This window comes from Tauraco erythrolophus, chromosome 22 (genome assembly GCF_009769465.1).
Source record: "Tauraco erythrolophus isolate bTauEry1 chromosome 22, bTauEry1.pri, whole genome shotgun sequence".
Taxonomy (NCBI): domain Eukaryota; kingdom Metazoa; phylum Chordata; class Aves; order Musophagiformes; family Musophagidae; genus Tauraco; species Tauraco erythrolophus.
Window position 1 is genome coordinate 10,139,882 of NC_141486.1, and position 27,968 is coordinate 10,167,849.

Here is a 27,968-nt window from a genome sequence, read left to right on the forward strand (position 1 = left end):
TCAACAGCCACTGATGATGAGATCTTCAGCAAAATCTTCCATTGTATTTAAAAACTCCTGACAAAATGTACAGGCTGTATTTGAAGGCCACCACTCAATCCAAGTGCTGGAGTCCAAAGGGTACTGGAATCTACAAAGACAACAGAAAATGATAATTTGCTGCTAAGATTTGGGGAGGAAAATGTCAAACAGAAAAAAAAAAATTACAATATGAAATTGCTTGCCTTGTCCTGTTTTAAATGTACACATCTGAAAATACATTGTGTAACTATCAAATATGCAAAAAATTAAATCAATTATATATTACACAAAAATTATTACATGCAAACACTTGCCACTGCACATTACACTTCTAGGTTAAATCTCTGCATATTCTGATGGTAAATTACTTACTTGAAATTGTAACCAACTGTTATCTTTAAGGCTTCTTTTCCCATGATCAAATATTGCTCTCCTGGGCTCAATTCAACATCTGTACATGTCTTCTTTTTAACAAAGGTTATTTCATCATTTTTTTGAGCAAAAGCCTGCCCTGAAGTAGAATGTCAAGAATTGGAAACTTTCACAAAGAGGATTTCCAGTCACTCGTATATTAGACAGAAAATACCACAATTTTCTACAATACAGCACAGCCAGCGGATCTATTTGCCACTAATTATATAAATGATGATATAAAACATGTTTCTTGTAGAAGTTTTTGAAAATTAAATCTGAATCGTAAATCAGCTTCATGCACATTAAATAATTTTATATTATAGCAATTATAAGGACATATTGGGTGCTTAAACTCAGAGGAAAAATGAGTGAATATCAGTTTCAGCTCCAAAGGCCCTATGAGCAGCTACCATTCCCAAAGGTGAGATGGTGAGCGCCCAAGAACATTCTAAAATCTCTTCTCCCAGAAGCTGAAACGTGCCCAACCTACAAAAACCTGAGAAAAGTTAAGGCATGACGTATCCTTGCATACTCCCCCACTTCAGTCATTGTATATACAGTAAGGGAGGGCATTCTGTGGAATGAATGAATTCAAACAACAGCTCACAACCGTATCAACTGATTTGGGAACTTGTTCACCTTGTTTTGTCACATAAGAAACATTTACTGATTACAGTTTAGGTTTGTTAACAACAGCTGTAATACAGAAAAGCTGTTTAAAAACATCAAAGACTGCCCTTCTTAGGGCACAAAAGAATTCTCAAAGGCTGTATTTGAGACTATGGTTTCCTACTCTCATGAAATGACTACGTTTGACTGCTGATTTTTGTCAGCTGCTTCAGTAGTCTCAACCAGACAGCTTGCACTCTAAACAAATTGTTAAATGGATTAAGAACAGGACACTCACCTCTTTTATAGAGATCCAGAAGAGTTGCAGAATACTTTACAAAAGAACCTTCTTCACTGCGAGACAAGATGTTCACTTTATAAACTGCAGAACAACACAAACCAAACATTTTGTTATTCTTTCTTCCTGCAATACATACCAAATGCCTCAAAGATGCTCATATGGAGAATATAACATCCCTTTCCAATACTAATTTCTGGGAAAATGATGATTATAGATATACACTGTGTGGCTACTGAATATTAACAAGTTCTACCCATGCTCTCTTCTGATGGAAGCTCTACCTGTGCTTTCATTTGATGTCCCACAGCTTCCTCTGACCCCAAAGCCACACGATCACGTTAGAATGGTACCAAGCAAGAGAAACACAGTGCTGCTTGGCAGAACTCCTCAGATCAGGCTCACCAGAGCACTAACCCTGCTTATGGGACTTTTGTTCAGCAGAGGGTATGGGTGGCACTTACTCTTCTCTGCTCCAACATGTCACCTTCACCTACTGAATGCCACTGTCAAGCCTTCTGGATTTTAATCACCAAAGATCTAGTTGGAACCAAATGTTTTGCAGCTGCAGTAAACAAGTGAACGCTTCAGTCAGAGCGCATGAAATAGGTAATGACAATTCCAACACTACCATATGCAATATCGTTCTGGCACGCAGCTTCTCTCCTGGTGTCCGCAGTTATCGACCGATCCAGTCTCTCTTGTACTCGACCACATTCAGCTGCATCGAGAGAGAAAAAGCCAGTGTTGACACAATGTCATCACATGTCCTCATACAAAACATCATGACCCTCTACCTGTTTGGGATAATCTACTGCAACTGAGAAACACTGAAATTATGGGATTTTTTTCCTTGTGTTTAATGCAGTTTTGTCTGAAGCACTATACTGCATTTTCCCCCAAAGAGAAATGAGAAAACATCTTTAAAAAAGTTTACCTTCCATGCATTTGCATTCATCTCCTTCACACAATCTCACAAGTTTTTCATTTCCATAGGGGTTATAAAATATAGAACACCTTTTATCTAGAAGATCCAAAAAGAAATAATAAATACACATAGAAAATCAAAGTTCAAGAAGTCAGCACTGAGACTTAGTGAGTCAATAGTTATCCAAGCTTAAATTAAAAAGGATTAAAAAGGTGTTGAAGAAGGAAAAATGTAGTCTTTAAGAAGGAATAAGGAAAGACAAACATGAATTTGAAGACATGGAACACATACCTGGTGCATGATATTCATATACAGTGAACGTGGCAGGATTTAGCATTCCAACCTGGAAAAGCTCACTTATTCGGAACTCAACACAGAGAAAATTATTAGCTGGCACCTATTTGAAAGACACATGAATTAAGGAGCAGGAAGGACACAAAATTATTCCAAAGAGTTAAAGTAGTGCTTACAGTTATGAAAAGGGTAACATACAGAGTCTATCTGCAGAACAACATGCCCATCTTTTATCTCATAATCTGCTATCAACTGATCAACTCCACTTGCAAGCTGTAGGGCAGAAAAACAGAAAAATATTTAATACAAGTTAAATATTTTTCAATGACCTTGAAGGGTTTGTAATCAGTAGCTTTAACACAATTCTTAGACATAAAAAACCCTTATTTTAGTGTTGCCTCTTTATAATGCTCATACTGTCACTGTTCTTTAGATTTTCTTTTAAGGAAATTATCCTTTTGTTCATTACATGAAGATAATAAAGAATTAAAGAGCTAATTATCCTTAAAAGAATACTTGAGTCCACGTATAGTATCCGATTTAAATCTTCCAACTCTAACTCTGACTGCCTTTAACTACAACTCACATGCCTGTCAATAGGAGCTGGATGACCATAAGCACTACAGTTAAGATTCAGTTCACAAACTTTAGCCAGCTAATAGTTAGGTGTGTTACTAACAGTGTTCCACTTACAGTCAGCACATACAGCATCTCCAGAGGTTGATCCACACTGCCCTAACACTGATGACAACCACTCTCAAACACTCTTGTCTTTCCACTAACAACAGAGGGAGCTTAGATGTCAAACTTTAACTAGATGTCCAGCTTCTGACTCTGCCAAAAATCCATAATCTAGACTTAAGTAGATTATTCTCATTAGTATCAGAAGTGTTTGGAAGCAATAAGGATATACCGATATAAATCTGCACTACTACTCTAATAGAAAGAGATGAACAGTAAATATTACAGTTCTATCAAAAAAACTTCAGTAAAAGACAAAAGTTATCTAATGCTTACGGTAGACAAGTCTTCTGTATTTGCTTCCAATCCACTAACCAAACCTATGTCCATCACGGCGTGAGCAGACCCTGACTGCGGCTCTCTCAGGCCAGGCCTGTACCTAAAGTAAATTAAAAATTATATTAGTTAAACGTAACTGAAATTAAAAAGAAATCTTCAAATGTGATCCCAGAAAAACCTAAGGAAAATTCTACCAACATCATGCCACAGGAAACCCATAATGAAGCAAACTAGTCCAGATGAATCATTTCAGATTTATGTCAGTATCATGCATAAAGAAGCTTTTAATACTTATGTTCTAGGACAACCTATATATAAACTAAAGAAAAACTCCCTCCCAAAGAGATCATGACCTTTGGCTATAATTCTGTTTACACACACACAAAAGGGAAGAAAAAGGAAAAAAAGATGATCAGAAGACGAGGTGCAATTATTAACAAACAAAAGCATTTTAATCTCTTAAAAAAATAAATTAATATGTCGGTTAATGTAATAACTAAGAAAAACTAAAAGTCCAGAAAGCCTCTGTAACATTCTTAGATTAATTTCATAATGCATACACAGACCCACAGTGCTTTGCTTTGCACTGCTCCAATTCCTTAACGTGTCAGCTGGGAATTCCATCTTTGCAAGGAAGAGCGTTGAATATTAGGAAATTCAGGATGTTTAGAACCAGCTTTTAGTTAAATGAAACTTTTAAATGCAAAACATTGGCTCAACCACTGGGGAAAGAAAAAACCCAACCACCCCCGGCCCCGTCGGCAGTACTTACTTTGCACAAGCCTCCAAGCGCCCAAGTGGCTCACCATCTTCTCTTCTGTAACCTTTTCATACCAAGTAGAGTCAAATCAGTAATTTTATAACTCTTCAGAAGCAGCAATCCAAAATTTTCATAATTATTTTTATTATTATTCATAAATTTTAGAATTATTTTTACAACGGAAAGGTAGTTCTTTAAATTCTTCTGGTGGCTGTTTTTATAAGCACTAATTGTCTAGCCACAAGCAATTAACATTAAACTTCTTTTATAATTCAGGTGAAATGACAGCTTTAATGATTAATGTACTTCATTGTGTACTTATGTGACTAAAACTACTTCACGGCAAAAGCTCAAAATGTGGAGAAAACAGGCCAAAACATGAGGAGATCGAACTGGTGAGCCCGGAGGAATTTTACAAAGAGGCATCCCCCTGAAATCAGCTTCCTGCCATCACCCCCTCTGAGCCCCACCAGGCCCCTGGCCTGCCTGGACTGGGAGCTGGAGCAGCGCCAGAGGTGGGTCAGCAGTGTCTGGGTCCAGTGCCAGCCTGCTGCAGGGCAGGGCTCTCAGCACATCCCTGAAGTGAGCTGCACAGACACTGGGTGGGGTAAACGTGGCTGATAAAGGTTTTAACACCCTCTCAAAATAGTCAGCGTAGAACAAATTTATTGTGTAATGAGCCCTTGGCATGCAGATGCACTCTTCGTGTGGAGTTGGACTTGGTAGGATCCTTGTTTCATAGATCAGGGAGCTGGCAGGGATGCCCCATCCCTGGAAGTGTTCCAGGCCAGGTTGGATGAGGCTTTGGGCAACTTGGTGTAGTGGAGGGTGTCCCTGCCCACAACAGGGGGGTTGGAACTGGATGATCAATGAGGTCCCTTCCAACCCAAACCATTCCATGATTCTATGACTCCCTGTTGTAACTGGACTAGAAATATCAGTACCTTGTAGAACTCACTATAAACCCCCACCTCATCCTCCATCATATTTCTTCCTTCTGCTTGAAGTTTGTATTCCTCACTCCCTCAAATTCCACAAATGAGTAAAAATGCACCTAACAGAAATACATTAAAAATTAATTCTATTCACAAATGTGCACTAGTTTAAAGAAGGGCTAAAAAGACTTCTGGCAATTTCTTTTCCAGTTTTGCATTTAGAAAGTGGCATAATTTATTACAATTTCATTCTTAATAAGAAACACTTTGTTAAACAAAGTAAGTTTTTTTTTCTCCCTCCTTTGCACTGACCTGAGTAGTAATATTTAAAACCATATTAACCCTTTACCATCATCTCTCTTTGGAACAATCTTCAATTCAAAGTTACACGACTCTTCAGAAGTACCGATTGTGTTATATACCGTCTTCACCTACACAGGTACAAATAAATTAGACACAACAGAAGCAGTAAACAATGCTCAAAACTGGCATAAAACTGTGAAAACTCATTCTATGGAGAATACATTACAGTAAAAACAAGTCTGTACAGCATGATTAGTTTTGACGGATGCAAAGCAGAGTAAATAAATTATCAACACAGAAAGAAATGTGGGAATTCTTGTGCAAAACCTCATCACCCTTGCTGGTTTTATTCACGATAAAAATATTCTCCAAACAATTCCTGGTATTTTATGATTATAAATATTAGTACACAAGAATATGTACATTTCAGCTGTCATTAAGTTTGACGCTAGAAGAGGCTATAAAAGATTAGAAGAAGATATATCATGTCAACAGATTAATATTTAGGCACATAAAAATTACTCCCTTAAATATTGCAAGAAAACAGCTTCTCAATGACATTGCTTAATAAACTAAAAGTAAACACCAGAATTGCAGAGAATTGAGCAATTTCTCAAAATCTGGAAAACCAAACAGGTTTTCCCTGTTTGGCTGCCCAACCAGAGACAGTAATAATTGATGAGCGTTAAAAGTAAGTTGATCATCTATTTAGATTTACGGAAGAGAAAACCTCTGATGAAAAGGAATAAACTTCACAAATTCTCTCTCATTAGCCACAAGTCATACAATGGCTTCTACTTAATCTAAAATATAGTCATAATGACATCCATCACTTCAGTCTAAGGGTAAGGGCGACAAATGGAATAGTTTATGAGGAATTTCCGTTTCTTTTCAATGTTGACATGAATAGACCAGATAATTTAATAAAATTGGTTGCATGCTTACATTTACGGTAGCTATGCCAGTGCTGCTTCCCGTGCTTACATATATGTCATCATCCAAAGGAACCTGAAAGATGGATGTTGAACAAACATTTCTAATTTAATAATAAAGACAGCGCTATTAGCGACAGTTCAGGTCAGACGATGTGCTTGTCTTTTCTACATTTTACATACATATGAAGGCCTGATGCTTCAAACAGATTCTGCAAAAAAAACTTGATAGGAACAAGGAGAGATACTAAATTTAAATGAATACTCAAATGCATTAAATCATTAGCAGATGAGCCAAGTCCTTCAACATTTGCTATATCAAACTAATACCAGTCTATTAAAAGAAAAAGCTACTTCAGTACAATTTCAAAGTTCAAATAATTATTTAACAGTTGGTAAGAATTCTGCTTTCACTTTTCAAAAGCGATACTGTACACTCACAGTCATAGTTCTTCCCACGAAATTATCTTCTGTAAGTTTAAACAGATTAAGGTCTCCATAGTTTTTGTATGTTACTTTAACATTCATGTCCAAATTGAGCCGTTTGACAAGGAGGGAATATTCAGCCAAGGCCTCAAGCGCATTAATTGTGTCCTGCCATAAATCAATGACAAAGAATTAATTCCAGAAATCAAAAAGAAGTGAAAACACTACAAAGCTACTTATTTTCTGCCACTTCAACATGATTTCAAATGGTAACCATTACTAGATAAACAGCTCAGCATTGTCTCAGCAGTACTCCTGACATGGTGGTAACATATTTAACACTATACTCATATTTATGCAATTTAAAGAAATGCATCCAAGTACTGAAAAGGAAGCAAGGAACTGCAGCCTTCCAGTACCTAAAGGGCCTACAGGAAAGCTGGAGAGGGACTTTTGACAAGGGTGTGTATTGACAGGACAAGGGGAAATGGATTTAAACTGAAAGAGGGCAGATTTAAATTAGATATAAGAAAGAAATTTTTCACTCTGAGGGTGGTGAGGCACTGGAACGGGTTGACCAGAGAAGCTGTGGCTGCCCCATCCCTGGAAGTGTTCAAGGCCAGGTTGGATGAGGCTTTGAGGAATGTGATCTAGGGGAAGGTGTCCCTGCCCATGGCAGGGGGGTTGGAACTGGATGATCTTTGAGGTCATTTCCAACCCAAACCATTCTGTGATTCTATGATTCTATGAAATAGCAATAAGCAAACACAGCACTCATCAGTTTCTTCACAGATTTTTAATAACTTAAGAAAAGAGAGGTTGCATGAATTGGAATATTCTATAGAGTGTGACTAGTTGATAGTGTATTAGAAATCTGGCAACTTACACTTGACTTTCAGTCTACTCACACGTAGTAACACAGTTTTTACAATGAAAAAATGTGTACCTTCTAACATTGCATTCCATTTTTGTGGAAAACCAGAACAAAGATCATGTCATGAAACAAAATATTCTGTTTTATGAAAAACTTGGGAAAACAGTTTTCCTCCTATGATTCATTCAGTAGATCTGAAGTCAGTGGAATCAGCTTGCAAATTTCTGTTTATAACAGACTTCACGATAAGAAGTCGTGTTTCCCAGAGACAAAGAATATCATTTGATACTAGCCCCGTACACGGGACATCGAAGTTGTCAACGTGGTCAGCTACTGATATAACCCTCTTAAGACTCCTCAGATTTTAATACTTGAAGAATGAGAACAAAGTATTTAAAAGCTCACCTGAGTTGAATAAAAACCTCCACCATGTCTTTGTTCTTCAGACAGCCATTTGATGATTGGATTAGCATAGTTTTTGTCTCCTCTTAGCAGAGTAGTAAGCAAGGCGTATGCTGTGGTTTCAACCATTTGGGCAGTAACAGAGCTGGGAGTGTGTTGGTCTACTGTTTTGAAAGTATCTTTCCAAAAACGGTAAATAGGAGGGTCACCTACAAAAGCATAAAAGGAAGGTTTCAGATTGAAACATAGCAAAAGCTCTCTCCAGACTACACAAGGTGAAGTATTGCCGGCTCAGGTCAAGGAGAAAAGCAGGAACTCACTCTGCATTTAACAGGAGATGAAGATATACTTCTCTTACACTAGCAAGTCTGACATTTATACTAGAAACTGGTTGTAAACAGACTTGAGAGCCTGAGAGCTGAGAGTTGGCCTGAGAGCCAACTACAGCACAGACTTGAAGAGAATTTATGATTACCTATGACATATGCTTCCTTCTTCAGTGCAGAGAACGCTGATCTCGCAGAGTGATGGTTCAAATCCACAAGAGCTAAAGCGTATGACGTTATTGCCATAGTAAAGGGGCTTTGAGCAGACTGCACGTTTTTCATCAAATAATCTCCTGCTTTATTTTTAGCATCATGGATTTTCTGAAAAGATGAACAGGCTACAGCTTACACCTATCAAGACAATATAGGTATATATAGCATCTTCTGCAATATATCTCTCATAATGAAGTGATCCAGAATTTCATTATTGTTCTTTTACTGATTTGGAAAGACAAAGACTAACAGAACAAATAAATCTTAATCTTTGAAACTGAAAAAAGCTTCTTGATCTTTTTGAACAAATGTTAAAGAAATGGAAGAAATTAGAATCCCAGAACATGACTGCCGGCAGAAATAAAAAGTTTATTTACCTGAGTAGGACATATTTTAATTGACTTTTCAATTCCAATAATAGAAAATGCTGTGAGATACAAAGATTTTTCTTTAGCTTCTCTAGGTAATGTACCCTACAAAATCAAATATGTAAATATAATTAAATAGAAACAACAGCTAATTTAAATAACCAGAACTTTTTGCAGCTTAAGTAAGGAAACAAACAGAAATTCCTGTAAGAAGTATCAGTTTGGCTTAACTTGAAAATGCATTGACTCTTTTGAAGATAATAGCTTATTTGTAAAAAAGAGACAAAATTATATAAAGTTATTGGTAAGTCAGGGCTATTACACTAAAAATCAACCTACATAAATTTTTTTTCTGAATATTAAGAAGTGTCAAGCAGCTACTTTTTGTGGGAAACAGAAAGGTTTGCTAGATTGTGCTGTTCTTTAAATGACTTTAGAAAAATTCAAATTTAGCAAAATTGTCTTAAATAGGTGTTCTGGTGAAATGCAGCCTAAAATATCTTGCATTCCTAAAACACGTGACCTCCCCGTGACCTCAGTTTCTACTGTATACACACAGAAAATAGTTGGTTTTCATACCTGTAGTTTCACTGGTTGGTAATTTGAAAATTCGCTGAATGACCCATCTGGCATTTGACAGTTATCAATCAACCACAAAAGTGAATTACAAATGGAAATTTGATCAAGATTTATATATTGATTAACTTGTCCGAGAATCCTTAAAGCAAAAGCTGTCAACCTGCCACGGAAATCAAACAGATCATATTTGTTTTGATCAGCAGATACTATCACATTGCTTGACACAAATTTGCACTATTTATGGTTTAGGTATGCTACACACCCCCATAGTTCAAAGAAACATTGCAGATGAATTTTTGCCTGAGCTTAAGATTCTACAGAGAACCAAGATCTACACAGTCCTTTTGTGAAATTCCAAGCCCAAAGAAGAGGTTTCAGAACTGAGCAAAATCCTACTAATTGTCTCAGGTATGTCTACTCCTAACCATTGGCTCAACTTGGTTGCAATGATGTGAACTATGAACACAAAATATGTAGCAAGCGAAAACAAGGAATCAAAAGATACTATTCAAAGTTCAAAGCACCATTTAAAGTTACCATCGAGCTCACCTCTCACACTTACTAGAACATATCACTCTTTAAAAATTATAGTATGAAAGCAAAGGAGTGAAACAAGCCTTTTCCATCCATTCTAATCAAAAGACCTTTTCAACTCACCATGTGCTAGCTTGCCCGTTCTTCCACATGCTATATGAGAAATCAGAATTTCTGAATGACAGGATGCTCACAATTCCTAAGGGATAGATTAGGCAGAAAATAAGTAACAAAAAGATATTTATATTAAAATTCCATTTTGTCATGGAGATACGTTATCTTTCTCATTCAGCAAAGTTTACACACTTCTACAACTCTCAGACAAGAGAACAAGCTATATTTTTGTACCTTCTTTCATCTTCCTCCTCATTTGAGTTCTTGAAGTTAAGGTTTCAGGACCCAGTAAATGCCAGTTATCTGACTCTTCCAAGTAGTGAAACACATAAAATACTGGGGCAATACTCATTAACTCTGCCTCTGCACTGCCCTTTGGCAGATTAGTAAGGATACTGATACCACTAGGACTGACAATTGCGGCAATTGCTTCACCCATAAGATGTCCTGTGGAAAGGAAAAAAAAAATTTATGTAAACAAGAGATCCTGAAAGTGAATCCAAGGGCAGAATCTGATTGATACCTATAAGCGATCATTCTATATGAAGCATTTAAAATTCTACAGAAAAAGGCGATTTGCAAAGCCTTTTCTCAAAAGAAGGAGAACCTAGGAATACATTCAGACAAATTTAAACAAAGGAATACAAAATAGGAGACAAAGATACAGAAAGCATATATGTAGTAGACTAAAAGTTTCAATTCAATTTACCTTTCACACTGACGCTTCTATCAATCTTTGTTTTAGGGACCAGATTTAGTGGGATTTTGTATCGAAATTCTTGTCGCCTCTTGATTGAACCTGTAATTGAAAATGTATAAATATCATCCTGCACAAGCTAAATCAATAGATGACTCAGATGTAACAGCCAGATTTACAACTATCTGAGAAGTCAGCAACAAAAATACTTAGGATAACATGAAAACTAGAAATATGCCCAAACGCACATGCAAACAACATCAACATTTGAAAAAGACCAGATGCAAACCCTTTAATCTTTTGCCTTTTTTGTTACAAAAAAAAAAATCTGATCTGGACCTAAACTTTGGGGTTTCAGATTCATTTCTGGTTAAATGAGCACATGTTCTATTTTCATTAATAAAGCACCTGCTAACTGGTTTTCAAGCACACTGAGAAAAGCTTAGTATTATATCACAGTAGAAGAGGTGTAGAAAGGTTCCTTTCAGAAATGAATCCGAGCGTTTTTTTGGAAGACTATCTACTTTGAGATGGATTTTTAGTCAATGAAAGGACAGGAAATCTTTGGAAGGGATACATGAAGAATATTTCAGGAAGGAGAAATGCCAATTTTTTGACATTACAGAAAACTTGATCATCATGAATCAAGAACATGAAAAATAAACGAAGTAAAGACATATGTGATAATTCTCTTACCATAAACACCCTGTGGATCCAAAGTGAAACCTGCATGAAGTTCTTTCTTAACGCCTTCTGGCTGCAATCATTAAGAGGAAAGAAGTCGAAAATGAAAACACTTTTGCTTAATCAAATATATTAGCAGAAATAACAGTTTAAAACCACAGTATTTTTGCCTTCTACATCCTTCTCTGCAGTCGAGTTTTATTTAACTGTTCTACATCTAATATACATCCATTTAAGCTAGTCTTCTATCTCCCCAAATTCTTACAGAGAATTTAACAAAAGATTTAAATAAAAGCTCAGGAAAGTATAAAATTACAAAAAAAGCGTCTTTCAATGAAGTATGCTTAAGCAGCTGAAAAGCCAGACCAAGTAACTTAGAATATAGTATTCTTGTTGCTTACTCAGTTGTAATCTATCTACATCTTTCTGACAATTTGTATATGCAAAATTCAAAAATGTGAACAATTCTTATATGCAAAATTCAAATACTCAGTTATGCACTTTTCCATTGCATACACCTCAGTGAATTCAATGATATGTGATATCTGGATTCTGACAATATTAAAATAAAGCAATATTTATATATTCATTTAATATACTTTTATTTCTTGTCAATACATTTTTATTTCTCGTCAATACATTTTTATTTCTTGTCACTGAACACATACGAAATTCAAGAACACTCCAAACATTTTTGGTTTTTTCTTACCATCACACGTAATGTTTTAACTACAGTTTCACTGTTCCCGGCTGTCAGCAATGTAAAGTTGATAGTGTGAAGACCTAATTCCAAAGGAAGTATTCTGAACGTAACCGGTGATGAAGAACCTCCATCTAGATTCTTCACGTTACAATTGCGTAGCCTCGATCCAGTAGGTGAAGAATCTCCAAAAGAACAGATTCCATTTCCAGCTGCTATTTTAACACAGAACTGAAATGTTGAAAGATTTTAAAACGTTTCACCTCCATGACAGGAACAGCAGAGAAATATTAAAGCCACTGAAATACTACAATGAGCATTCTATTACTGTAATCCTACTTTTTTATTTAAAGCGAGCAAGTGTTACTGACATTGGAAGTACTCTTACTTGCACTAGGGACACACTGACAAGTGTACATCAGCAACACCAGGGAACCACTGTCCTAGGCTTCGTACACATACCTGCTTCATACACACACCTTTGCACACTTTACTTGATGTTTTTCAACAACAATTTTGCACTTCTGTTTCAATGTATTTCCTTAATAATAATAATCCTTTTATATCAAATCCCTAGACAAGTGTGATCTGTGAGTGCTAGAGCAGGTCATTCAAAAAATACCGTCACTTTTTGTTGTTGTGTCCAAATAATTGGAATAGAAAAACTGTATTTTAACTTTCATGAGGCAAAGTTAACTAGGCAAGAGCACAATTAACACTGTAATCTGTGGAATGGCTGGAAATTAAACAATTAATGATTTGATTTCATTGTTACATAGTTACAGAGCATACATAACACTAGCTGAAGGACTGGAAAAATTTAATCCAAGAATCTGTTTATACTCTATACTCACAAGGTAAATGCTTTTTTAGTTTATTGTGTCAATCTTTCCATAGAAGTCATTAAGACAACAAATTACCTTAATTGGTGAAGCTCTATGGTTATAAACTGACCCTTTTAACTCAATTTGTTCTCCTCGCACCACAGAGTAAGGAACATAAACGCTGAGGAAGATATCTTTCACAACTGGCACTTCCAACGGTGCAACAACACATATACCTAAGCAAATTGTAAACATAAAAGCAGACTATTTAGCCACCCTTCTGATAAACAAGTTTGAAAAAGTCTTCCCCGTTTACTGACAACTTATCATTTTTCAACATATACTTTGAATTAAAAGTGACCAGGATCTTGCTCCCTGTTCCACTCACTGTCTCCCACTCTTCACACATATCTGTTGGCATATCAGTGCTTTGGGCTTCTGCTCCTCTTTCCCAAAGTGAGAAACAAATTTTCTGTTTGGACCACCATATCTATTGGAAAATTTGTTTCTTCCTCCCCTCAAGTCCCTGAGCTATTGACAGCAGGATTCTAAAGTTGTGCCAGGGAAGAGTGACTGACTCTTTATCCTTATATTCTTCCTTAGTCATTTATTACGAGCCACTGTCAAACACAAGATAGGCTAGACAGAGCTTTGGTTTTCCAGCCACTTACACTCATATCAAGAAATGAAATAACTTCCTTTCCCTAAAATATATTTTTTCATGTTTTCTTTTCCTGTTTATCAACCAGAAAGTGAACATTTTAGAACATACGTGTCAACTGCAATGAGAGGTTCTGCAAAACCCAAACAGAAAAGCTCCCTAACTCTTTAGCTACAATGCAATTAGGTTGCAGGACCTACCTTTATCAGAAATGCCAACGCCTTGGACTTCCCAGGTAGTCAGTGAGTCAGGCAAGGTGACAGAGAGAGTCTTTGACCTGTATTTACAAGTGTTAGTACATTTACAAATTGTCAATAGCCATCTGCTGACACCAACAGCTAATCAACGCAAGCACAGTGTGTGCCCAGAGCAACTCCTGTATCTAACAGAGACTTAGGTAGGACAAGATAGAACACCATGTTTAGAGAACAGGACTTCCAGATTTTTGTTTGGATAAACTTGGGTTTAGCCAACTCTACAGAAGCTGGTGTTTAGCAAGGTCGAAAGTGAAAGAAAAAGTGACTCAACAATCTGGGCACCAGGCAGCACATCCTGCATGGAGGAAAACAGGGCAGGAATAGTTTGTTTGTATAAAACTGCATTTTAGCCCACATCTTGGGTACAACTAAGGCTCCTCAGTTTACCTCAATTTTAGCATTTACCTTCTATAAAACTGATGACTAAGTCAAATGTCAGTAACTGATTTGAGAAAAGTAGTACCTTGGTGTCACTTGATGAACTTCCCATAACCAGCTTTCAGGGAAGTAGCTACGAACTTCTGCCTCACCCAGTTCCAAGCCAGCCTCAAAATCTGAAGAACATACATAAAGCAAGTTAAAAAAACCCCAAACCACCTGCCAATGGCCTCCCATGAAAGGCTTCAAAATCATTATCTTTTTCTTTTGTGATACTGTATTCTGCTGAATTGCTTCAGGTTAGTCCTGATGCAAGAAAAAGAGGTATCTGTATACTCTCAAGCAAAAGTCTGTGTTAATTCTATCTCATCTATTCACACATGTGAATACCTGTTCACCATCCAGACAGATTAACTTAATAACAAGCAATTATAGAGAGAGAATGGGAGACAAGAAATTTCCCACTCCCACTGATCGTTCCTGAGACGTTCCCCATCAGCTGTTTTGTGCCTGGGCAAAGGATTCAAAGTGAGCACTCAAGTTTTGTATTGCCTTCACAGGCAATGATGCTCTCTTACTGCAGTTCTGCTTGTTCTCAATACGAGTGAATATAATACGGCTCTTAAAAGAACGAAGAACTGCTCTCCTACCCTCTTGAGGGGTGTACAACCAAGGATTTTGGGGATTGGTAAAATTCTTTTTGGAATAACCCTGACCGGTAATAGGGAGGGGTTACTAGATTAACAAAGCTATCAACTCTTTATTTACCCATAATCTGCTGGAAGTGTTTCACCACGTTAAAGAAGAGTTAAAATCTCGTACTTACGCATTCTTGCCAATATTAGAAGCTTATTAGGCTCTTCCTCCCGCAGCCTGTTTGCAAATTCACAGCAATTTCTGAATGCAGAAATGCACCTCTCGCTACTCCGAATTCGTTGAGCTCTATCACTGCAGGTCTCAGTGACTGGATATGCTTTTACTCCAGCCATGCAGCATTTTCGAATTTCCGGATGTACGTATTTGGATGCTGAAATAATAACAACATAATTCCCCTCCTTGAGATGAAGTTTTTATTTCCAAATGCATCTTAACTCATTCTACTGACCATATTTTTTAAATTTGCACAATTTCAGTGAAGGTACAGACTGGAGGATGAATATAAATTTGTTGTTTTTCAAAAGCTGGTGACATACACTTAATCACTACTACTCTGAATTAAAAATATAAATTAGATAAGAGATGTATTACTTTTAAGATTTAACAGTCAAAGGTTCTTCTGACAGACTTGGCCTCTGGCAGATGGTCACTGGGAGAGACTGCCATACGGTAGTACTGTGAGTTTTCAGGCTATGTCTCTTCAGAAAAAGAAAAGATCTTAAACATACGCCGTATTTTCACAATGGGTACTTAAATCTTGCTGACTTCAAATTCAGCATATGGCTAAGAGGCTTTATAAATGGGGTCTTCTCTAAAGTCATCTTACATATTTGTCAGTCTCGCTCTCCGCTACATTAATAACAATAATTACAAGTAGTAAGCAAACACTCAGATTCTTGATTTCTAATGGATGTGATATTTTTTTTCATATTTATATACTTTAAAAGATTTTTTTAACACCTTCTTTAAGTATCCGCTCCTTGAAGTCAGACCGTTTGGTTCTTAAAACTTCATTGCAAGTTTCACCTGTTCAAAAAATAAATAAATAAGTACGAAAGGCATGACCTTTTTTTATAATAGCATAGCCCACTTTAAAATAATACCATAAAATCACATTACAAATTTGGGAGGGTTTTTCTGTTTACTATTTTAATTACATAGAAGTATTTTCATTTCAATTACAGTAACTGATCCATAAGTCATAATGTTTTCCTCCCTCAAAAATCATTAGTATATGCATTCCCTATTAATATAATGAAGTTCCAACATAATAACTGAGAGTCACAACAAAATATTTCAGAAAAGAAAATCCACAATTTCCTGCTTAAAACAAAGGAATATACCTGCTTCATTTGAATCATCAGCATTTGCATTTGTTAAAAATGTAAGCCCAGCCATTCGGAATACATCAACGTTGTTTCGTCCTCCTCCAGCTCCACACCCAAGGTCACTCTTTTCCAAATGCAGCATTACCTGAGGAAAAAACACAGCAGCATCTAACTAAAATGTGGACTATATCATACGATGAATGAAAGTTAGACTTACAAAAAGGCCACATCAGTCTGCAAGATGTCCTCACAAGACACTGAAGAATGCCATTTAGTGATATTTGAGCTAATTCAAGCACCAGCACCAGTACAGCCACTTTCCTGTAGCCCACATCAAAGAGTCATGCAGACAAACCAAGGTGGAATGCTTCACTAATGTGCTTCTAACAGCTCTGATACTCAGACTACCTTGTTTAAAACCAATTCAATAGTAGTATAAACCTGACTCAAATAATGCAAGATTGGTGCAAAAGTATTATCCTATTCTTCTCCTATGTATTTTGCATCTGACTGTTCTGAAGTATTAAAAAACCAGCATGTTTCACCATAGGAATGGAATTCTTTCAGTGACAGATGATATGTAGGTTTTACTTACATATGCATATATCTAAAATCTTACAAGGACTGAAAACCTCTATAATCCACTGAACATAACAGCATCTGCCATACCATTGTACCAGTACGCCTTAAAAACACAACCTAAAAAGATTATAAGAAGAACCGAGGAGGAGAATATTGTGTTCATGCTTCTTTGATCAAGGAGCTAACACTGCAACCTAATTTTGGCCAAGTCTGAAGGGTTCTGATGAGACAATTCAGATCTGCCTTTAAAACCACAATTTACTTTTACTGGAAATCAAAACATTGTAAATGAATTTGTTTTACAATTTTGAACTGTCAGATTTTAACAGTTTTTATTCCGGATTGAATTGCTCTTCTGCCTATTTTCAGGCTTACTGAATGCATGACACACCAAAACTATCCGAATATGAACATGAAACAAATAGCAACTTGTTTTTCTTTTGTGGCTACTACTTAACTTTTTCCAGTGCTCTCTTTCCTCTTCCTGTGACGCCATATACTGCCTTGTCAATAGATGACAAAGCAACAAAGGAATTGAATTGTGTTTTCATGTTAAGTGACACGACTTCTGCTGGATTCAGTATCTCTTTGCTCGATTGCAGCTTAATCTGTAAATTGAAAACAAATATTTGGTAATTTTAAAAGCACACTGTTGCAAAACAAACGGATCCAAAGGCAGACACAAGTCAAGGAAGTGTTGAAGAACTTGTGTAATTCCAAGTTAAAATCTGACCATAAAATGAATGCACACCCACAAACTTTAGTGCCTACTTTGCTACTCACATCAAGACTATTCCCGCATTTCTGTTCCACATTCAGCCAAACTGAATCAGCTACTAACTCAGCAGTTTCTTCTCCCATGACTATGTAGTAAACAATGAGACGCGCTGAAGGAACCATTTCTTGGGTTATCTGAAAAGTTAGATGTTCATACTCCAAGTCCTTAATTCTCTTCTGAGTTCCAAAGCTTACTATCTTCCCTCTTGACACGATCTATAATAGAAAAATGATGGAGAATAAAAAAAGTCAATTATCATATTTACTATGGTTCTTATATGTAATAATTACTTGCATTTAGATATAATTCAACACACAAAAGTGCATTTGGGATCAGAGGGTCTAGTTCAAGGAAAGGCAGCTCTCTCCCTCATCCCCTAGAAAGAAGTGCTGTCTCTGTGCATCTTTCTCTTCCTCTCTATTTCAACTCCTGAAATAACTTGAGACTATCACTTCTTGTTCTTAATCCCAGGCTATGTCAGATGAGAATTCAAAGCAATGGAGATTTAATACATAATTTAAATATGAGACTGTTAACAGTTTTTTGCTGAAAGACTGACAGGTTGTACACAGAAGGAGCAGTTGTGTGAGCTGCATGAACACTATGCTGAGGATAGTTCTTGATTGTTGAGGTTTTTCACAGTTAGGACCATATATTAAATCACAATTCAATATTTTATGTGAAAACTTCTGTTACTTACCAAATAGCTGTAGTGATGTATTTTATGAATATACTGACTATGTGGATATACATTAATATTTATGAAATCCCCTACTTTGAGTATTTTGTGGTTTGAAGCCCAGTTAATATACAGATAACTCTGACTTAGTGATGAATAAGCTTTTGCTTCATAGGTTTTACTTGCTTGATTTTCATCTGAAAGATGTGGATCTGCAGTTTTTATCTGAAAAAATAATAAAACATCTGAAATTTTTTTTTAGTAAAGGAGGAAATAAAAACTGTGTGGCCTGACTTCTGAATAGTTTAAGTACAGAATTGTGCTTCAGAAATCAAATAATTACAATATTAAAAGCATTGTGTAACATTACTCAGAGGTATTAACAAAATAAAAGCCAACACAAGACTCTCACGTTTTCTTTAGTAAAAAGATCTATAAATAACAAGTCAAATATAAAATGGTAGTAGAAGCATGTACATAAATAGAGCAGAAAAGGTTAATGATACGCCTCCCTACATAGTGAGAGAAGCACTCTCAGAGTTCTGTTTTCACACAATTAATTTAGGTTTTCTATTTAATAATTATTATTAAATAAATATGTGACAAATTAGGATATTGTTTCAGAACAATCTAATAAAGAATTTAATGGAGAAGTAATGTTTCATTACAGCACTTACATTTCATATCTGATTATTTGTAACAGTCTCTTAAGTTTATAAACTATTCACTTTTGAGCATAAAATCTTCCCATCAGTGTCACACATTGACGAAAAGTACAGAATTAAACCCTCGAAGAAATAAATTAATGGAACAATTTAACTCACTTGAAACTCCAACATTTTGCTATCAGATGGGACATTAACAACAAACAAAGCAGTTCCATCATTCACGCTTGTTTTTCTTCTCCCAGATTCGGAACCTTCTGATATCAACTCAGTCTCACCCATTTGCTCACTAAATGATTTTGCCGTGATGGTTATAGGTATATTTCCAACAAAGTGATCCACTGTGTCTTTCACCTGCACCTGTTCATCAGAATAGACAACAGTTCTTATATGAATGGTGACATTTTTCAAGGAGAAAACTTTCAAGCTGCTAAGCTGCTTCTGCAATAGCAAGTGAAAAAAGTGTAGATGGACAATGGAAATTAAACCCGTGTGAAGACCTACAGTAATACACACAAAAAAGAAAAAGACTTCTGCATTATGGGTTTTATGTTGTAATGTGTAACAATACTGCTTATGTCAACTAACCTTAATGAAGAACGGAAGTCCAGGCTTCACAAAGAGAGGAGTAGCAATCAAACTCAGTTTGTAAGGAGATACAGCAAATTTGACTCCAGAAAATTCTGCTTCAGCACTGAGGCCACCTAACAAAATATTATGCCCCTTTTAATAATCACATCCCAGGGCCTGTATTTTCTCTGCTTGCCTTCAAAGGGCAGCACAATCTGTCTGTTATAGTGAAGTCTCTGCATCTAAAGAGTCAAATCCTAGCACTGTCGTGAAAACAAACAGCCAAAAAAAGAAAAAAAAAATGTTTAATCCCTAAATATTTTTACAGTGACAGATGGGCTGTTCTTTCTCTTAAGTTTTTGGAAGAAAGATTTCTGAATACTAAAGCAAGTCTGACACTAGGAAAGTTATCCACATAATTTTGTTTTCTAGTTCTGTTTACATTTGCAGTTACGTTAAAAAAAAAACGATTAAAAAGCAACTTACCCGAAGACTCCAACACTGATGCCACAATATATAAATATGACCCATCCAATTCTTCTAGACTTTGAAACCCTATAAAATTCACTGCTTGCTTACTGTTAAAATTGATCTCAGCAACTCCATTTTCAATCTGGAAATGAAATATAAATCATTAACTAATAGTCTATAATTTAAAAATAATACATAGATACACTATATACAAATTCTAACTACAACATGTTGCTGTTCATTGCCTATTTTCAGAGGAAATCAAAGGGGGAGAAGTTTTAATGAAGGATTCTTTATTCCCTAAAATTACACACAATTGATCAACCAACAACACATATTGCAAAGTCTGCATGCAGGCCAAACAGGAGGTGGCAATAACACAGAGATATCTTCACTAAATGAGGAAAGATAGTGCCTTTTATCATTCCCCAGTGACTAAATCAAAAAGGTCGGACTAAATGAGGGAGGGATAACTGGCAGAGAGCAGACTCCCCATAACACATCAATATAATTTTGATCTGTTTGTCTCCCACCATGATTTGGTATTACTACATCAATCCTGTATTTTAATTCTTTGCTTATGATGTAATAGATAGCATAAAAGTTATTTCATAGAAATTTCAACCACCCAGTTTGCTTGAGTGAGTAATCGAACCAGATTGAAATCACATTCTGTCTCAGATGCTGCCTCTGAGTTTCATTGTAACGTGCATTTCTATGACCCTGATGACAGGATCACAGAGGAAAAGTTGACGTGGAATAGCTGCAAGTCAATGCAAACTAGGAGTTAGAACCCATTGTTAACAAATTTAATGAGCAAACTTCAGTGGAATTGGATCAGTTCTGAACTAAGCATATGAAATTGACACAAACTAGGCTTGTTCTTCTTACCCTAGTCAGATGCATTGCATGGGGCATCATTCTTTTTTCAGTTTCTTCAATTATTCCAAAACGAAGGAAAACATCAGCACTTGCAAGCCTTTTATTATAAAAATAGCTGAGAACAAAACAACAATATAAATGCTTTTAAGTTTACTTTAATGGCTGTGACAAAGCATTCATTTTTGAAGAAAAGTAATTTCCTTAGCAAGAGACAGAAAACAAATGCCTATGTAGCTTTAAACACTTCTGTTGAAAAATTATCGCTTTGTAAGAATTCTAAAAAGGGTGACTTAGCTGTCTTACAGAGCAGAAAGGACTGATGATAGGGCTTCTTGAGGGAGAAAAAGAGGAAATTTCTGGACACAGGAGAACCGTTCTTCAGGTAAAAGAAGAAGAAATACACGCATTTAGAAACCAAAGCCAAATGTCCTTACCTAGCTTTCACAGCAATCCTGAAGTTCTCAAACTTATCAGAACTAATAAAGTTACTTTCCGGCTCTATGACGATGGAAAAGCTTGGCATTGCTGAAAACGGAGTAGAAAAGAAAGCCACTTAGACGTGGTTTTACACATTGAGCCACAGGTACTCCGAAAGATGCCTCTGTAGAGCTGCCAAAGAACCATGTCTGTTTCCAGGGATTTGAGTTACAATATCACTGCCCCAGGCACAGCTGTCAGCTTGGTCACAGGGACGTTATGAAGCTCTAAGTTATCTGCAGTCGCCCTGGCTCCACGTTTTGCATCCGGGCAACTATGTCCAGAAGACCCAGCACACTACAAAAGAGGTAGCTTTTATTAACACAGTCTTGTACTGATGTGACTGCTTAGCCCGAACTGGCATCGCCAGTTGGCGTTACGCTGCATCCCACTGCAGGCCAATGCTACCTCAGGCAACTCTGCATTTTCTTCTCTGTGTTGTATAGTTGTCCTCTAGAAATTATCTGAAAAAAAGTATAAAAATGAAGGTTCACAGTATAGGCACACCTTACCATATTCCTTAACTTCAAATTTTGCAACAGCTGAGGTTTCAAAATTCTTCTTATACTTGGCTTCAATCTTCCAAATTCCATACCTATGAAATGGCAACAGTCCTTTTTTAAGACGAGTGTTAATGTCTAAGACAAAAATTAATATTCCTAGTTAACATTATTTCATGTTAATAACTAGAGAGAAAAATTCTGCACCAACTTTTTGCACATATTCAACGCCTACTTCCAGAGGAAACTGCTTCGATATTTTAGTCATTATTTGAAACTTCTTTTAAAGCATTGAAATAAATTGGAAAAGAAAATGCCATTATTTATACTATGACTATAGTCAGATTTTTTTTTTATGGTTACAATAGAGACCTATTTTGAAGACTGCAAATGTAACCAGGGTCAGTCATTAAAATGTTACTTGCTGCTTTCTTTCACTTGCCAATTACCATCCCTGAGGTTTGACAAACGCCTGTTTGTGGCTGCAGTCAACACAGTCAGCAGGATTAGTGTGCATCACCTACGTGATTTACCATAATCTGTATGATTTTTCTTTGCCAATGGAAGCACTCAAAATGCATCTGCTTAATTTCAAATTGCTTTACGTAAACCCACAGAACTGCTATGTGCAGAGCATGTCTGAATGTGTCTATCTTCCTGTCTTACCATTCAAAGAAACTTGATCCTGTTTGTTTTAATTTACATACTACATCCATTTCATCTTTGCCAGTTTTGTAACATAGCTAAATTTGCTCAATCTAAGTGAAAAATGCAGTGTTTTCCCCAAATAATAGAAATATGGTTGGAAGGTATGACCAGTTATCAGTTCTTTCATTAAATAAAGGCAAACTCTATACGTTTAGCCCATTTATAAGGTTACAAAGCACAGTAATAAAGAATTCAGAAATACTACAACAAAGCAAATAAGTTTGTTATAAGGAAACATTTGGAGTTCAAGGAATTAATAACACTAAAAAAAGGAATAAACATGTTAGTTAACTGCTTGCACAGACAATCCAAGCTGCAGTTCTAACATGCAGTATCTCATACTTAAAAAAAAAGGGGGGAGTCCTTGAGCACATCACCATCTTAAACGATGTGAAATAAACCAACAAAGCTCTACAAACAAAACCATGTGCTGTGGCCAAAAGCAAGAGGTTCAAAGTGACTGGATTTATCTAAAAGGTCATCTGGAGTGAGGATCACGTCAATCTACAAGCAATCAGATCTTGACTGAGAACGGGTCCATGTATGTACCCTGAAAAATGTATTTGTAAGATATGTTAGCCAAGAAAATGCTCCAAAGGACTCATGCAGACTTCTGTTAGGGTCCTTCTCTCTCTGATTAGAGCACTGAGGCACAACTGCAATTTACATAATCATTTATAGAAAATCATTTCCGACAATCTTTAGGCTGTATAGCACCATGCTAAAAATTATGCAAGACTTCTGTTAGCAGATAGTTTCAAGAAGAACAGAAAATTAATTTTTACTCAGGCTGAAATTGTTGCTGATTTCCTAATGAAAAGTAAATCAGCCAAAACCTATCTTTTCAAGCATCTGCTAGCGTCCTTCTGCCAACTTGGTGAATCTCCAGCACCCTCTCAAGACTAGAAGGAGAACTGAAGAGATGTTTATTTTGTATGCTGCTGTTACTGGAAAAACACTGGAGATTTGTACGAATACATGTATGAAATTTGAATGTTTTTCCTCCTTGAAATCAATACATCTTTGACACTGTTTCCGTCTCTATGGTAGAAAGTTTTGGTTTTTATTAATCTTCCTTTGCAATTGAGCATGACAAACCTACCACTTACTGTTCTTTCTGTTTTATCACCAGTATTTTCACCCACTACATCTCCTCATTTTCTCTCATTACAGTGACGATATGCCATTTATTTGAAAATGCAGAAAGTAAGCTTCCCACTTGGCTTCAGGAGACAAATGTTACTTTGGAAGTCAACTGAAAATGCGAATACCTCGTCATAAGTTCCTTAATTATACAATGGTTACACACTCTGTGAAATGTTAGAAACCTCCAAGTTTCAAGTCACACACATTCTGTTTATCAAGCAAAAGGCACTCTGACAATCTTTAAGAAAAGGTAATATAATGTTAATAATTCTCAAAAAAACATTAAAGAAATCTACTTAGGATTAGGAGGAATCTTGAAGTCAGGAAAAGAAACTATTCCAGTAAAATCTTCTTCTTCTATAATATCCACTTTTACTCCTTCAGGATCCTTTAAATTATATTAAGGAAAGAATCAGAGATCATTCTTATTGAAAGGAAAATCTTCATTCAGTGATTTCAGTGACAGCCTGGCCATAACATATTTTTCTAAGAGTTTTGCCCATTTCACAACATGAAAATACCAACATTTTCAGAAACAACTCAGACTGAAATTCTGATAAAACATTTTACTGTGGTTTCAACAATTAACAGCTGTTACTACACAACGCTTAAAATTGTTAAAAAGTTACTGTAGTAGCAACCCTATTGCTAAAGCTAAAAAATATAGTATAGTAGATACTGATTATTTTTATATCTTAAATTAAATAAAAAGTATGAAAACCATATATTATTAAAATACCCTCAGAAATCCTTTCCACAGATATTAAAGATAATTAATATTTTTTTCTTGTTTTCCATTCTGTAACAAATTCAGATCTAGCACTTGAAAACCTCTATACAACTGTGCAAAGTCATTTTTAGATCTTTTAAAAGATGTCTGGCTACCTGCAAATGCACCTAACAGTTTTATTAAATATTGACTGTGATACTGATTTACCGTCTAACTATATTTATTGGGTTTGTGATCTACAGAATATTAATATTAAATTAAATTACAACTTACCACAAAAGTTAGGACAGTTTCACGCCGAGCTGGCTGCAGTTCTTCATTCAGAGAGTAAACCCTGACTTTCACTGTAAGAGTTATTACAGTGAATCTTAAAGTCATGTGACTAGAGAGATTTAAAAAACCAAACCAAGCCAAAACACCAAACAAAAATCAACCTTTTATCCTTACCAATTTTTAAAGTTTTTAGTATTTATAGAATGCTTTTGGCTTTTTGTCAGAATGGCGTCCAAACAGTATTTGTTCAGAGCAACAAGAAACTCTGCATCACTGCTCTTTCACATCGAATCATCACAGTGCAAAATAATTCGTTATGATCACAATCACAATCTTTAACATATTCCCAGGAAAATCTTTCACTCTTTCTGCCACAAGTTAGTCATTTAGGGTGTAGAGGACGAGGACTGAGAGGATATTCGGAGAAATGATTAATTTCTGCAGCATAATCAAATAGATCAAACCACTGTTCTGCTGATTAAAAAACTAAATAGCAGCCGATGGCAATACAACATAACCAAGAGCTTAAAGGACATTTAAATCCTAATTCCTTGGCAAAGTCAACAGACTTTAGAAATTAAATAACAGCCAAGAGAAACAAGCATTATTTACCTGACTGATCAGGAGTATAAATTGGTTTGTCTGTATGAATAAAAAGAAATCCATTCTCATAGGAAATGGGAATTTTTTTCACTCTTGTAAAATGTGGAGAAACAGCTTCCAAATACACATACTTGACTGAAATCTCTGTTCTTGGTAAATCTGTTGGTTGAAGCTGGGAGAGATGAAATAAAGATTTTTAAAGAATATTACAATATTTTTCAAGTATTTTTTTCTACAGTATTTTTTGTTGTGAAGAGTATCTGAATAGCAATTACTATCCTGTTGTTAATTATTATTAAATAAAAACATCAACACCCACAAGGGCTGATTCTGGCTTACACGATAGATGATGGTCTGGAGTATCAAGCTACAAACAGATATTCTGAAATTTTGCGTTTTATTTATGTCCAGAACTAAAATAGCAAAGTGCAAAGCCCAGTTATGAGAGTACAAACTATCAGACTTCCATTTATACACATGATGAACCTCAGCCACACCAAAGCTGCAGTTGTGGTGGGTAGTTTGATGAAATAGCTATTGGGCTGAAAAGGAAAACTGAGAGAGAAACATCTCCTGGGACGCATCACCCCAAGTAAACCTTCTTGGTCATCGGCTTTTACTAAAGTCTATTTAGCTTCCTGCACAATTTGCTTCAAGGAAATCAGCTAAATAAAGCTTCATGATGACATCTGGACCCTTTGGAGCTTGTCACTGACAAAAAAAGACCAAGTCTAAAACCTCAGCTTAGTTATCATTTCCGTTTTCTCTGAACACTCAGTTGATGTATCTTGTTCACATTCAACCCTTCTCCATTCTCTCCCTTTTTGTTTTTTAAAGTTGTGCAACTAGGATAATGTTTTTAAAATAGCTTGACTGTATGTTTACCTTTGGTGTCACTCCTTTAAGCTCATTTTATCCAACGTAATTTCAATTTCAGACCAACTAAAATGAAATAAACTACATGTGGCAAACTAGGCTTCCCTTCTCAGTTTAAACAACTGAAAACTTACCACAATATTTTTTAACATTTACAACTAAATGTGACAATAAAAACACTACAAGAAAAGTATGAATTCCTTACTGTTAAAGTTACAGCATCTTGGAATTTGTTGGCTGGAGTTAAAGAAATATGGCCAGAAGAAAAAACAGCAAGCTTATCTGGAAAGCTTCTTATGGCAATATTGACTGCAAATTCCTTCTCATAACCAAAAGCTTGAACTACAACTTTCTGAGATGCCCCAACTCGGAAGATCTTTGGTGCTGTGAGGACATATCTGTAGACAAAATACAAAACAATAAAAGGGTAACGGAATGATGTTTCTTTCAGGTTTCTTCCTTCCGTTTGTAATTCACTTACGTACACACCGTTACAGCAAACAAGATAATCAGGCTAAGTTATTCTAAGACACGAGTTAGAAAACAGTAAAGCCTCAGTCAGAATAATTTTTGCCAAAACTGCAATGTAACATTGCCAAATAACAGATTAGATAATGTTCATGGATTTGATTTTGCAGGCACACAAAAGCATGTCTACTAAAAAAGGCTATTTACATGGAAATAATTATTCCTTTTGCCAAATTAAACCCTGAAACATTAATCTTCCAAATAGTACACTTGTGTAGTTTTCCCATCAGTAAAGTTCTTAGTGAAATAAACGGGCAACTTACAGTAAAGGCCAATGTGAATAAATTTTTGCAGGATTACTCTCATTTCTTCAGTGCTTTATAAACTGAAGTATGCACCATTTCACAAAAGCACATGCCAGCCTTTAGTGCCTGACCACATAATGTACCTAAAGCACATCTGAAGTGTCATTGACTAAAATATTTGATAGGTGTGCATCTTCTTTTTCCGAAATGCCCAAAGCACTTAGGTTGGCTGCTTCCTATCCACCACTGTTAACAGATATAAGCATCAAAAAAGCCCCGCTGAGCACAATTGTAAAATACACATTTAAGTAGGAGATTTCATCGAACCTGTAGCAAAGTATCTGCCTTCAGGCACTATAGAAAAGCTAGCAAGCACCGCCTTTATTTCTTATCTTTTTTTCACACGTATCTTGTGGCACGTAAGGCCACTCTACCTCTTTCTTTGACAGCAAATTCAGTAATTCCAGAACCATCAGTCCTTTTTCAGCATTAGTCCCACATACACTAGCGAGAATTTTGCTTGTGAAAACACATCAATTTGGATACTGCCTTTCGTATTGGCTCTACTTAAATTCTGTATTTATTCACCTAAAATAGTGGGTAACAATCAAGTAATATTTCCAGTAAATTTTATATTTACTTTACTTACGTTTTCTCTTGGCTAAAAGTTGTTCCAGAAAATAGCAGAACAAAAAAAAATACTAAAATCGTCATAGCGT

The 27,968-nt window shown here is 36.0% G+C and overlaps 1 protein-coding gene across 1 annotated transcript; it reads right to left on the reverse strand.

The window, feature by feature from the left end:
* Positions 1 to 27,963, reverse strand: C5 (complement C5). The gene is made up of 41 exons (XM_009982465.2): positions 27,899 to 27,963; positions 26,682 to 26,874; positions 25,610 to 25,772; positions 24,998 to 25,068; positions 24,291 to 24,382; positions 22,153 to 22,235; positions 21,598 to 21,688; positions 21,173 to 21,278; positions 20,297 to 20,423; positions 19,829 to 19,944; positions 19,400 to 19,600; positions 18,597 to 18,800; positions 17,902 to 18,111; positions 17,577 to 17,726; positions 16,552 to 16,681; positions 16,169 to 16,234; positions 15,378 to 15,578; positions 14,637 to 14,727; positions 14,117 to 14,193; positions 13,352 to 13,491; positions 12,441 to 12,662; positions 11,744 to 11,804; positions 11,060 to 11,149; positions 10,585 to 10,797; positions 10,360 to 10,435; positions 9,703 to 9,862; positions 9,133 to 9,228; positions 8,692 to 8,863; positions 8,220 to 8,425; positions 6,956 to 7,108; positions 6,528 to 6,590; positions 5,629 to 5,710; positions 4,357 to 4,408; positions 3,582 to 3,684; positions 2,763 to 2,837; positions 2,562 to 2,667; positions 2,280 to 2,366; positions 1,974 to 2,063; positions 1,343 to 1,426; positions 394 to 532; positions 1 to 130 (listed from the first exon to the last, which is right to left on the reverse strand). Exons 1-41 carry the CDS (start codon positions 27,961 to 27,963, stop codon positions 1 to 3), a joined length of 5,037 nt encoding a protein of 1,678 aa, XP_009980767.2.
* Between the last annotated feature and the right edge of the window lie 5 nt (positions 27,964 to 27,968).